The 13,227-nt window shown below is 43.8% G+C and overlaps 1 protein-coding gene across 1 annotated transcript in view; it reads left to right on the forward strand.

The window, feature by feature from the left end:
* LOC117367580 (testis-expressed protein 47-like) overlaps nucleotides 1–12,905 on the forward strand; it is a 30,671-nt gene extending 17,766 nt beyond the window's left edge. Inside the window, exons 5-7 of the mRNA XM_033960263.1 lie at nucleotides 828–1,023; nucleotides 3,939–4,095; nucleotides 12,749–12,905. Of these exons, the coding sequence (XP_033816154.1) occupies nucleotides 828–1,023; nucleotides 3,939–4,095; nucleotides 12,749–12,795 (400 nt within the window). The 3' untranslated portion in view covers nucleotides 12,796–12,905. The remainder of the gene's footprint in view (nucleotides 1–827; nucleotides 1,024–3,938; nucleotides 4,096–12,748) is intronic.
* The last annotated feature ends 322 nt before the right edge of the window (nucleotides 12,906–13,227 follow it).

A 13,227-nucleotide genomic window follows, 5' to 3' on the forward strand; every position in this document is an offset into this window, starting at 1 on the left:
TCAATAAGGCAGATGCATCTAGTAAATGACCAATGACCAATTTTTTTTTTGTAAGTTCTTGTTGTAATACATCTTGGATAATTCTTTTGTAATCCGCCTTGAACTGCAAGGTAATGGCGGAATAGAAATCCCTAATGTAATGTAATGTAAATGGACACAAATATAAGGAAACTAAGCCATTGTGACATCACCGATGAGGCTGACTCTTAGGCACTGGTGGAATGACATCATAATATGAGGAGCTGCTGAAAAGTATGGAGCTATGAATCTTACAAGTTATTCTACATTTTTCTTGGCACTTTTTATTTGATGTCGAAGAAGAAGGGTATATCCAACAGGTATTCTTGGCTCAAGCGCAGGGCGTGTGCTGGTGCATGGTAATTTAGTCTGGCTACTAGATATTGTGGTTCCGAGAGATGAAGGATTTTGTGTGCAAGTAACAAGATCTTGAGTTTCATCCTGTTTTCAGTCTGGAGCCAGTGTAACTCTTTCAGTAGCGGGGTAGCATGCATCTGCCTTGATTTTCCCAGAAGAAATTTTTCTGCTGCATTTTGAACTATTTGAATCTGCCTGATCATGTACTTTGGAATGCCCAGCAGGATTACATTGCAGTAGTCAAAGATTGAGAGTGCCAGGGTTATTATTACCTTGGACATTGCTTGATGGGTGTAGGGTTTAAGTCTTCTAACTCATTAGAGTTTGCCATAAGCATTTTTCACGATGTTTATGAGAATCATGAATTTGATTTAAGGATGATTATGTAGTTTTCTTGTAACGAGCGACAATAAATCTCCATTTTTGGTTCTTCTTTATCTGATATGTTTCAGGGCCATGGTTATGAAGCCCAGGATTCTGGTGATATCACATAACATTCCCAACAGGTTGTTCCAAGAGTGGAACTGTAATCTTCTGGATGATCCTGACAAGAAGAATCCATTTCATGGGGGGCCCACTGAACACATCATCAATGAGTGTATCACCAAGATTCTCAAACTCGGAATGTACATGAATATGCAGGCAAAGGTAAGCCAGGAACTTTCTAACAATTTCTACCAGCAAAAAACACAGATTTATATCTCATACTAGTCTTTAAGCCCGTTACATTAACGGGTGCTAGAAAGCAGCCCCCTTTCCCTCTCCAGTTCCTCCCTAACTGTCTTTCCATAGCCCCCCTTCTGTCTTCCCCCCCTAAGCAAAATGATCTGCCTCCCAGCACACCCCTCCCCCCGAAGCAGCCTCCTTTCCCTCTACCCCTCCAATTCCTCCCTGACAGTGTCTCTGTGGTCCCCTTCTGTCTCCCCTCCCAAGCAAAGCTGTCTGCCTCCCAGCACACCCCTCCCCCCCAAAGCAGACCCCTTTCCCTCTACCCCTCCAATTCCTCCCTGACTGTCTCTCCGTGGCCCCCCATTTTGTCTCCCCCCCAAGCAAAGCTATCTACCTCCCAGCACACCCCTCCCCCAAAGCAGACCCCTTTCCCTCTGCCCCTCCAGTTCCTCCCTGTGTCTCTGTGGCCCCCCTTCTGTCTCCCCCCCAAGCAAAGCTGTCTGCCTCCAAGCACACCCCTCCCCCAAAGCAGGACCCTTTCCCTCTCCCACTCCAGTTCCTCCCTATCTCTCTGTGGCCCCCCCCCCTTCTGTCTCTCCCCCCCAAGCAAAGCTGTCTGCCTCCAAGCACACCCCTCCCCCAAAGCAGGCCCCTTTCCCTCTCCCGCTCCAGTTCCTCCCTATCTCTCTGTGGCCCACCCGATTTTATCTTCTCGCGTCTGGCCAGCTCCCCTAGTCCCTTGCCACCGCCGCCACCCCCTTCCCTTCCCTTCCCGCGGTCGACAAACCTCTTGGCTCGAGCAGCGGACGCAGCACTGTAAATACGCTGTTTCGCGGCCTCTACTGCCCCGATTTGGTTTTCCGTGTCTCTGTTACTAGAGCTTCTATCAAAGCCCTCCCCAGCTCATCCTAAACCAAATCACCATATTTGGGGTGCCCAGTAACGGCCTTAGTTTGTTTTATACCATTCATTTTCTAATTAGAGATCCTCTGTGAATTCCCTCACTGTTTTAATCTCCACCACCTCCCACGGGAGGGCAATTCAGGCACCCACCACCTTCTCCATGAAAAATAATTTCCTAACATTACTCCTAAGTCTGCCACCCCACAACCTCAATTCAGAACCTTTATTCATGCCCATTTTCCTTTCTCTGGAAAAGTTTTGTTTCTATAGTAATATCTTTCAAGTATTTAAATGTCTGTTTCATATCTCCCCAGTCCCTCCTCTCCTCTAGAGTATACATAACCAATCTCTTCTTATACGTCTTTTGGCACAAGCTCCATACCATTTTCGTCACTTTTCTCTGGACCACTTCAAGTCTTTTTTATCTATAGCCAGATATGGCCTCCAAAACTGAACACAGTATTCCAGGTAGGGCCTTACCAATGATCTGTACAGGGGCATCAATACCTCCTTTGTTCTGCTGGTTATACCTCTTTCTATACAGCATCCTTTTGGCTTCAGCCATCGCTTTGACACACAGACTGTATACTTTGTTCCATCTGCACAGATTGTATATTGTGTTCTTTTCCTGAGTGAAAATGTGATGATTTTTTAAATGTACTTTAATTATACAATAAGCCCCAGGATCAGCATGCTGACAGGCTCTTTGCCATCTTCTCTCTGATAATGCGAGGATGCTATCCCAAGATGCATCTCTCTCACATAAGTTGCTAATGATGGCATTTCACATTGGGTTTGGCAGGCATATTCTAAGTATAATACCACACTGTCTCCCTGTGGCATTTCACTGACATTGAAGTGTCAACTTGTAGCCAAAATCAGTGATTACACACATGTGCCTGAAATCCTGTATGGCACTGAAACATAACTTTTACCCCAAAACTTTAACAATTGGCCAAATAGGCTAAAAATATTTTCCCTAAATTTCTCCAGGAGGGAGTGTTTGGGGGTGGAGAGTGGGCATGACAACGTTAAGCAGCGCATGAGGTATTCTTCATCTTAGGTCCCATTGACTGGTGCACGAGTCCTAGCGACTTGATGAATTACAGATCTAAAAAAAAATTGGTTTTGTGTCAGTCCGATAAGGTCCGCCAGCGTCATCGCCATGGTTGTTTTCAACATGTCCAGCCATCTGATTGCAGGTCACCCTCTTCGCCTGGTTCTTTCGATCTTTCCAAACATGAGGTCCTTCTCCAATGATCTTTCTTTTCTGACAGTGTGACTGGTATGACTATGAATAGTTAGGGGGTAGTATCTTGCAGTATCCCCTCACATATAACGCCCTCACATATAACTCTCATTATCATCTATTATAAGAGTGCTGGTTATATGATACAGTATGACTATGAGTCACATATTTTGGTGACCCATCAAAAGCGTGCTGGACATTAGCATGCCTACAATCACGCCCCGACATTTGTGCGCAGGATAAATGCATGCCACCATTCTACCAGCTTCCAGGCCTGCCCGTTTGCACTCTGAGAGGAGGTATGGGGGAGGAATGCCCCCCAACACACTCGCACTCCCGTTGAAGTGGGGTGTGGGGGGGAACCCCCTACTACAGTAAAACTCCCACTCTCCTTTCAAAACCTTTTATTTTCCACTCTTCCGCTGTAAGGGGGGTGTGTGTGGGGGAATCCCCCCACCACAATCGCGCTGTCCTTCAGGCCATGCTCGATTGTTGCTAACCTCCCCCAACACAATTACAATTCTGCCCCCAAAATCCCACTCCCTTCATACACACACTTGTCGGTGCGTACATTTGATGGAGTGGAATTGTTGGGGTACAATCCAGCACGCTTTTGATGGTGTACCCATATTTTGACTGGGTGCAAAATTCAGCTTCTAGCTGTAGCTGTTTTCTTGTTTTGGGTTTAATTGTAACTGTGTGAGTCTAACATTTCTTCTCCCTCTTGTTTTCTATCCTTCAGACTGCCAGGGGTACCTCAGATCCCATCTCTGAAAAGGCACCAGAGTTACTTATTCCTCAAGAAGCTATCTGCTACCTCCTGGAATGTGATGAACTTTTGACTCCCGAGCTGTTCCTTCAGACATATGATTGTCCCTTAAATATCATTATGGATTCAGGTATACCACTCTTATGAAACTGTGGAGTTCCAGGGTATGTCATTTATTCATCACCTATGGGGTTGGGAGAGGGAGAATCTATAGGGACATGGCATGAGAGGAAGCAACTAGAAAGGGTGAGTTACAGTGACCAGGGAACAAAACCATTGATGCTAGCAGAGGTAGGAAAGAAATCTGAGGTGACTGATGGAGAGGAGAGCGAGAACTACTGGGAGATGGTGATATTTGGGACTGGTGTGCAATAATTACTGTGAGAACATGTCAGGCAAATTAATGCGAAATAATCAAACCATCTCTTTATTGTAGAAATGCACAACAGGTCTCAACAAAGGCCATCTTTCAGCAAAAGCCTTTGTCAGGAGTCCAAACCATGTCAATATGTTTCTATTATTTGTAAAAGATGATAAAATAGCTGTTTATAAAAACTAAACTACATAGTCCAAATCTCTGAACAGGGTTTTGATGCTCTAAAAAAATGCATGTGTTGAATCTCATTGTGCATATCTACAATAAAGACATGGCTTGATTATATCCCATTTGTTTGCCTCAGTGAAAGTATACATGAAATGTCATGAGCCCCAAACAATTTTATAACAAGCCATTTACACACAGTGGTTTATGCATGAAAATTACCTCCCAAATTACTATTAAAATATCAATTGACTTGCTTTCTAAAGGATTACCACAAGAGGGAGACATTGTCTAGTTTAAACAAGAGGTTGCATTGATTTTCTGCTTCTTTCTCAGTAATGCCCCTTTTTATTGAGAGTGACAGTATCTTCAGTCTGATACATGCATCACTTGTTTCCCTGTATCACTTGTTTCCCTGTCACCCCTGCTGTTATTCTTTGAGACTTTTTTGTTCAAGAATATGTGTGTTGAATTGTCCTTCACATTGAACAGTAGATAGGCAGTTGATAAATGCTTTAAAAAAAATGCAATAAGATATTCCAGTTTTTTCTTCCTTTTCAACGCCTAGATCTTTGACAGCTGCACAAAGAGATGTTTAACGGACAGTAATATAAACTAAGCACCCTCGTTTACATGCTCCTTGTGCACTTAAATGCCCCAAGAAAGTACCAGAAGGGCACCTGAAGGGGCTATATAATTTATGTAGCGTGATAATGCAAGGGGAGGGATATACATGGTCAGGAAATGGGTGGGGTTTCCACCTATACAGGCACCTTATAGAATATTGAAAAGTACATATATCTGTCACATTTACATGCCTACAGTTACATCAAGTTTATGACTGGTGCAACTTCAGTTGCATAAATGTAAGGTATGCTGATACTGTGCTATGCTAGTGTCCTATAATAGAATCTGAGCACCCAGATGCCATTATAGAATGGGATCCCATTACACACATGTCCTTGGGTGCCTAAATGGAAGATCCTTTAGAGCAGTGGTCTCAAACGTGCAGCCCAGGGACCACATGCGGCCCGCCAGGTACTATTTTGAGACTCTCGGTATGTTTATCATAATCACAAAAGTAAAATAAAAGTTTCTCCATCATATGTCTCTTTAGCTATAAATTACAATATTATTATTAAGACTTAGCCAAAAAGAAAGATTTATAAACTATAAAGAGTTTTACCTCGTGCAAAACTGTCATTTCTTTAATAAGACATTAACTATTTTTTTCTGAGGCCCTCCAAGTACCTACAAATCCAAAATGTGGCCCTGCAAAGGGTTTGAGTTGGAGACCACTGGCCTATAGGAAGAGGAGATTCAAATGTTAGGAGCCTTAGCCAATAGGGAGAGGAGGAGAGAGTGGATGCTGTGGATGGGCTATTTGGCCTTTATCTGCCATCATGTTACTTTGTTTCCATAACCATAAAGTTCTATGACATCACAATGCAGGTGTAAAGGGCCTTAGCCTATAGCAGTGGTCTCAAACTAGCAGCCCGCCAGGTACTATTTTGAGGCCCTCGGTATGTTTATCATAATCACAAAAGTAAAATAAAACAGTTTCCTGATCATATGTCTCTTTAGCTATAAATGACAATATTATTATTAAGACTTAGCCAAAAGGAAAGATTTATAAACTATAAAGAGTTTGACCTCATACAAAATTGTCATTTCTTTAATAAGACATTGACTATTTTTTCTGAGGCCTTCAAGTACCTACAAATCCAAAATGTGGCCCTGCAAAGGGTTTGAGTTGGAGACCACTGCTTTAGAGGGTAGTCACTGAATACTACCATTTAAAGTGGTCTTGATCCTCTCAAGAATTGTTATCACAACTGAGATTAACATCTGTGAAAGCTGTGGAGTCGGCACAGTACAGCCTAATAAAGCCTTGACTTTGTCTCCCGACCAATACCTTTAGTAGGTTAAAAGGTCTGTATGTGAAAGGGATCGGGATCTGTATACTGCCTTTTTGTAGTTCTACAACCGCACTCGAAGTGGTTTACATACAGCTACTTCAAGCATTTTCCCTGTCTGCCTCGGGGGGTTCATAATCTATCTAATGTACCTGGGGCAGTGGAGAATTAAGTGACTTGCCCAGAGTCACAGGGAGCACAGGGTTTGAACCCACAACCTCAGGGTGCTAACCCCTACACCACAGAGAAATAGGGAAACCTGCCTTCCTTGGTTTTAAAGAGTTATTAATCCACTGTGGATTTCTGTCAGTAGTGTCTGAAAATTATCGCCATGCATTCAGATGTTTGGTCTTTTTTTTTCCTTGGTGCGCAGTCTTCGTATCCGTAGCCCTTTCAGGACCAAGGGACATATTTGTCCCATAACTTTAAAATCCTATAAATTTTGATTGGGATAGTCTACAGTTCTAAATTTGATATGTACGGATTCCATAGGATACTGCCTTTATGTAAACAAACCGGTTCCGACATTCATTCATTAGCGTCGTTGCCAGATTGACGAGAAGATTCACTTGCCACACTGTCCATAAGCCAGAAGTGTGATTTTTTTAAATAAAAATAATGATATTTCACAAAAAAAAATCAATTTTTTGGCATCTGCAAGCCCTTTTTACCATAAAAATGTCGTCAAAACCACAAAAATTGGCCTACGATCCTTATGGTCCTGAAAGGGTTAATCCCATTTCAGAATTCTTGACAAGTCTCAGCAAGGAGATGACAGGTTCAATAGCCTTGAGGATTGCATTTCCACCTCACCTCTAGAGGCGGGCCCTCTAGGACAGGGGTTGAGAGGTGCATAGGGATCCCGCAGTTGCTTATATTCTTTCTACTTTATGGATATATGGAGGACTTAATTTTGCATCTTGAGGAGCATTAAATGAATTTGACATTTATTCATTAGACATTGTCTCGTGAGCAGAACTCTGAACAGCTATGTTTGCAGGCATTATTAATGAGAGTATGAAGCTTATTTCATTGTTGCAGTATGTTGGTTCATAGACAACACCGCGAAAGACAAAGGCGCGCGCCGACAACTGAGCGCCAGATGGAGGTGCGCGCCAAAGAAAATTACAGTTTTTAGGGGATCTGACGGGGGGGGTTTGTTGGGGAGGCCCCCCCAGTTTACTTAATAGAGATCGCGCCGGCGTTATGGGGGGTTTGGGGGGTTGTAACCGTCCACATTTTACTGTAAACTTAACTTTTTCCCTAAAAACAAGGAAAAAATGAAGTTTTCAGTAAAATGTGGAGGGTTACAACCCCCCAAATCCCCCACAACGCCCCCACAATGCGGCGCGATGTCTATTAAGTAAAGTGGGGGGGTTCCCCCCACACACCCCCGTCGGAGCCCTAAAAACAGTAATTTTGTGCGGTGCGCACCCACGCGCTGCGCTCAATTGTCTGCGCGTGCCTTTGTCCCGGCGCGCTTTTGACCTGACACCCAGTATGTTTGCACCCAACAAACAGAACTGGGAATAACTCGAAGGATAGAGAAATGATTTTAGATTTGAGTAAATATCTTTCCAGACCAATGCTCAAGGTGAGGTACATTCCCAGACAGTGGCGTAGAGAGGGTAAGAGATGCCTGGGGTGGTGGTGCCCCTCCCCCGCCCTCTTCTCTGACCCCCTACCTCTCCGCACGCTCCTCTCCCGCCACACGCCACTTCCCTTTTCCCGTACTTCTGTAACATTCCTGGCACGAGCAGCAACCCCTAAGCTGCTGTTGCGCCAGTGTCGGCCCATCCTCCGACACCACTTCCTAGGCGCGGGTCCAAGAATTGACATCAGAGGAAGGGTGGGGGGTTGCTGATTGTGTCGGGAACGTTACAGAGGTCTGGGGGAAAGAAAACGGTGTGCACATGTGGCGGGGGTGGGGGTGAGGAAGAAGCGGGGGGCAGAGAGGAGGACAGGTGCTTGCGCCTTGACCAAGACAGCGCCAGGGGCGGACCGCCCCACCCCCTTAATACCCCACTGTTCCCAGAGGACTCACAACCAGTTTATACCTGAAGCAATGGAAGGTGACATGACTTGGCTAAGGATATAAGGCGCCTTAGCAGGAGAAGCGGAATTTATTTCTCAGCCAGTCCCTTTAACTGCTAGGCAGCTACTCCACCATAAGGAGAGAGAGTTTGAAAAGAAAAAAAAAAGATTGACAAATGCCTTTATTAAATTTGGTGTATTTTGCTTAAAGGACATGTGTTTGGGAGTGACAACACATCAAGTGTGTAAGTTTCTTTTGGGGAAAACAAGGTACAGTAAACATTTTTTGTGACGTGCATGCTGACACCTGCATGATCTCCACCCTCATCCATCACCAGTGCATGCATAGCATGACATCTTTAGGACTCCAACTAATGGTAGACTGTAGCACTAAATCAACTAAAACAATAAGCCACATTTTATAATTAGCTTAGGCTTGCTTGCAAAGAAAGATTCACATTGCACGCTAATTGCTGTGTATAGTCATCCCCTAACGAATAGACTGCAATGGAGGATTCTTGATTGAGAAAAGGTGCATCACTGGTTGACAATACATGCTTAATATTTGTTGTGCTGATATTCTGAATAGTTGTACCAGCTCTGCAGACAATTTATGACAAAAAGCAGAATTCAGAATACTGAAATATCCTATATAATAAAACGCTAGCCGCGCATGCTCACTCTTGCCAGAATGTTCCATGATCCGTATGTCCATGGCCGGCAAGAATGCACATGCAAGCTTATAACGGTCTGGCTGGCTCACTAAAGTTTTTTGCGGTGGCGGCTCACCTGCCCTGCCTTCCTCTTCCTGCCATTCTCAGCCGGGCTCACTCCTCCCCTCTTCCATCCCCCCTGGCAGCCCTGAACCTGTTCTCCGTTCCCCACCAGTCTCCTCCTCCAGTGGCTAATCCACCCGTCGCCTCCGTCACTGCTCGGCACTCCCAAGATGGCGGGATCGCTGGTGGAGAGTGACGGGCCGGTGAGTGGCGCGGCAGGGTCAATGCAGGTGGAGACTGTTGGCCGTGGCGGTTGCAGGCCGCGGCAGCTGTCGGGAGGCCAGACCCGAAGTAAGGGGTGCTGCTGGACAGGGGAACAGACCGGAGGGGAGGGGAGAAAAAGGAAGGGAGGCCTGGGCAAAGGGGGAAGAAAAAGGAAGGGAGGCCTATTGCTGGACAAGGGGACAGGAAAGAGTGCTGATGGACAGGGGAAGAGACGGAGGGAGGGGAATAAAAAGGAAGGGAGGCCTACTGCTGGACAGGGGGACAGGAAAGAGGTGCTGATGGACAGGGGGGAGATAAAAAAAGGGAGAAGGGCTGCTGCTGGATAAGGGGAGCAGTGAAGGGGTGGTGGTGGACACAGGGAAGGTAAAAGGAAGGGAGAATGGGTGGACAGCTGAGGAAAAAGAAAGACAGAAATACAGAAAGCGGCTAAGGACAGAGAGAGAGAAATAAATAAACACAGACACACACACATATATTCTAGCACCCGTTAATGTAACGGGCTATAAGACTAGTCACCGTATATAATCGAATATAAACTGACCCAAAAAGAAACCACGGTAACCTTTTTTCCCCCTGCTAAAAGGAGGAAAATAAGGTTGACTCAAATATAAACTGGGGGGGGGGAGGGGGAGCTTACAAGTACACTGCCCTGCCAGGCTCTAAACCCTGTCCCCTTCTCTCCTGATGTCTTGCAGGCCTTCACTGGCCTGCCATAAGCCTTGGTGGTCCAGCGGTTTGCAAAAAAGTGTACCTTTAAAATCCCTGGTGGTTTAGCAGTGAACCAGGACAAGATCAATCTTCCTACACTTCTGCCCTGAATGGCTGCAAATCTCTTTCATGAATATTCATTGCAGATATCCTGAAAACCTGACTGGCTGGGGGTGCCTCCAGGACCAGGTTTGAGAACCACCAGTTTATGCTAAAAATCCATGCTAACTGCTTGGCACAGTTTAGTAAACATGCTCCATAATCTGTAATCGAGACAAATTCTGGGGACTTTACTGACAGCAAATGAGATGAAGAACTTTGTATTTTATTATGAGGCAAAGCAATTTTACAAACCTCTAAAGCCTAACTATCTTTAATTTAGGCATGCATTTGGGTTTGATTTTTCCAGGTTTCACAGTTTGCTTGCAGAAGGCTGTTTTTCTGTTATAGAGATCATACAGTGTGGAGAATGATGTCAGAACCTGCTAGGATGAGTCCATGTCTAAGGAGAAGGCTGAGGCAGGCTCATGTATAAATTTATTCTGATTTGCCTGCTCATATAGAGTAGGGCAAAATTAGAACTGAGACAGAGATGGAGTCTGGTAACCATAAACCCCCAAAGTCTATAAACGGTGTACAAATTTGGGGCATGCCCAATTTGTGTGCATAATGTAATTGAATAACAAGCCAGTTAGAGCTAATAATTGTGCGCTAATAATCAATTATTGGCGCTAATTAGCAACACTTTGAATTTATGCATGCATCTTCTTAGTTGATATTCTATAAAGATGCGCGCGCAAATTTTTACAAAAGCAATGTTTCATTCTAGATATCTACATTAATTGGTTGGATCTTCAGAAATATATGCCATAAACTCTTATTCCAGTTTTAGGGACTCTGCAGTCAAATCGTCATTGATCCGCTTATTTGTACATTTTTAAGCACACATCTGAAAAAGGGGTGTAACCACAGGCGGGGCAGGGGTGTTCACTTCAGATGCATGCAGTATTATAGAATGTTGTAGATCTGCGCCTAATTTAGATGTAAGGCCTGACAAGACCGGGTTTCAGTTGGTGTATGTGCTCCCACCCCAAATTGGGTGCCATTTAAATTTAATCCATAATGTTCCTCCGATGTTGCACACCTGGTCTCAGGTCTGCAGCAGAGAGCAAGAAAAATGAGTAGGTCTATATGAGTGTACAAAGAGGTTCCAAGATGTCGCCTCCGCCCACATCATAGATTTGATTGAGGGGAAAATATGTGGTCCCTAAATATTTTATAGAATAGTGACGTTGTATGACCCTTAAGTAAGTCTAAAGTGTAGAGTTCAGATGTTTTTAGATTCAAACAGTTTTTATTGATGCAAATATCATCAAATACAATAAATACAGCATCAGAAGACATCAATAATGCATCAATTATTAATAAACATAATAAAAGACAAATTCCAATATCAATAAACCCCCACTTATCTATATGAGTTTGAACCTTTACCATCCCTCTTCATACCCACCCCTTCTGGTGTAATTACATAAAGAGGCCAGTTCAGTCTTGATAGACAGTGTTTTAATTGAATCCTTCTGAAGAATTCAGATGGTTCAAAATTGAAGACTGTTCTAGATCCTGAAAAGGGATATATGTATGATTTTTAATGATTTGATTCAAAGACCAGATACCTTTACGTATCCAGGTGGGCCAGTATATAGTTTTCTTATCAATAAGGAGATCTGCATTATGCCATACGGACGCTTGTGAAGTTCTTAAACTTGGGTGTGCACAAGTGGCTTCCAACTTGGAAATAGCAAATCTGGTGGATTGACTGTTATGCTGACACACAAATATGAATGTTTGGCGACATGCTATTCCATTAATGGTTATAAGATTGTGAAGATATGGGCGCCTTTTGCGAGTTGTTTTTTTCCAATGCAATGATTCCAACTTATGATGTTCTCTCAATGTTTTTCATTGCCATCTCTGTATTGCTTATGGATCTCACATCTGAATATTTGTTACTCATGGCCTGTTATAATATGACCTTACCTAATGGTTACTCTCCTAAATAAACAAATAACAGGAATCTATGACTTGCAGGCACCAGTTGTAGGCAACTAAAACGCCAATTGCACATTTGTCCTCTTCGATTAAATTTGTGCCGTTCAGATCTCAATGATGCCACCTCCTGTAGCTGCAGATCTTACTTAAAAACACCTAAACTCTTGCTCCCAGGTTGGAGAGGGCTGTAGAGCTGGAGACAGGGGAGTCCTAAGCCCCGACTCGCCAAAGACATTGTCCCAGCACTAGCGGTGCTTGTTCTTGTGCTGTTCCTCTTCTTGGTGCGATGAAACTTAGTGACACTCTCACTCCTTCTGTCACCTTTAGCAAGCCTCCGCCCCCAGAGATGGGTCTAGGATGATCGATTGCGGCTGCGCTAAAACGTCCCATGATAAATCGTCCCATTCTGGACTAAATGAGCCACTTGGCCTTTAACTGCTATCATGTTTCTATGTTTTAACTAATATTTTGTATTACTTAATAATGTAATGACATCTTGTGCTTCATTTCTGTGTTCTCTCTCTATTTCAGATCTCGTGTGGCCTCCACCTGTTCCCATAAAGCCAGTTGAAATGTGACCGTAAACCAGATATTATATTTCAGCATGCAACACTGGGATGAGTCATTGAAAGGTGACAGCATGGACACAGGGCACACTTACTATAGATTTCATGGAGTGCTTTAAATATTTTTTTTACTGTGACCGCCAATGCCTCTGCTGGCTTCCACCTATGCACATCCATCAGAAAGAAACATGTGAAGTATAGAACTTTAAATAAAACAAAAAAGGCCCAGTGGTGCGTGAACAAAATTTGTTGAAGAGAGGCTACACTGGATCAAACAACTTGATGGATGTAACTACTGACAAGGCCTGCAAAGATGCAACCAGTTACAGTTTCTGGGATATAGTTAGCCACAGTCACAAGCCTTTAATATAGAAATAAAGACCAGTGTCTCTTCTGGGGCTTAATATTTTCAGATGCAGTCTTAGCTGTAATGTGGGGTTCATA

Source organism: Geotrypetes seraphini, chromosome 10 (assembly GCF_902459505.1).
Source record: "Geotrypetes seraphini chromosome 10, aGeoSer1.1, whole genome shotgun sequence".
Lineage (NCBI taxonomy): Eukaryota > Metazoa > Chordata > Amphibia > Gymnophiona > Dermophiidae > Geotrypetes > Geotrypetes seraphini.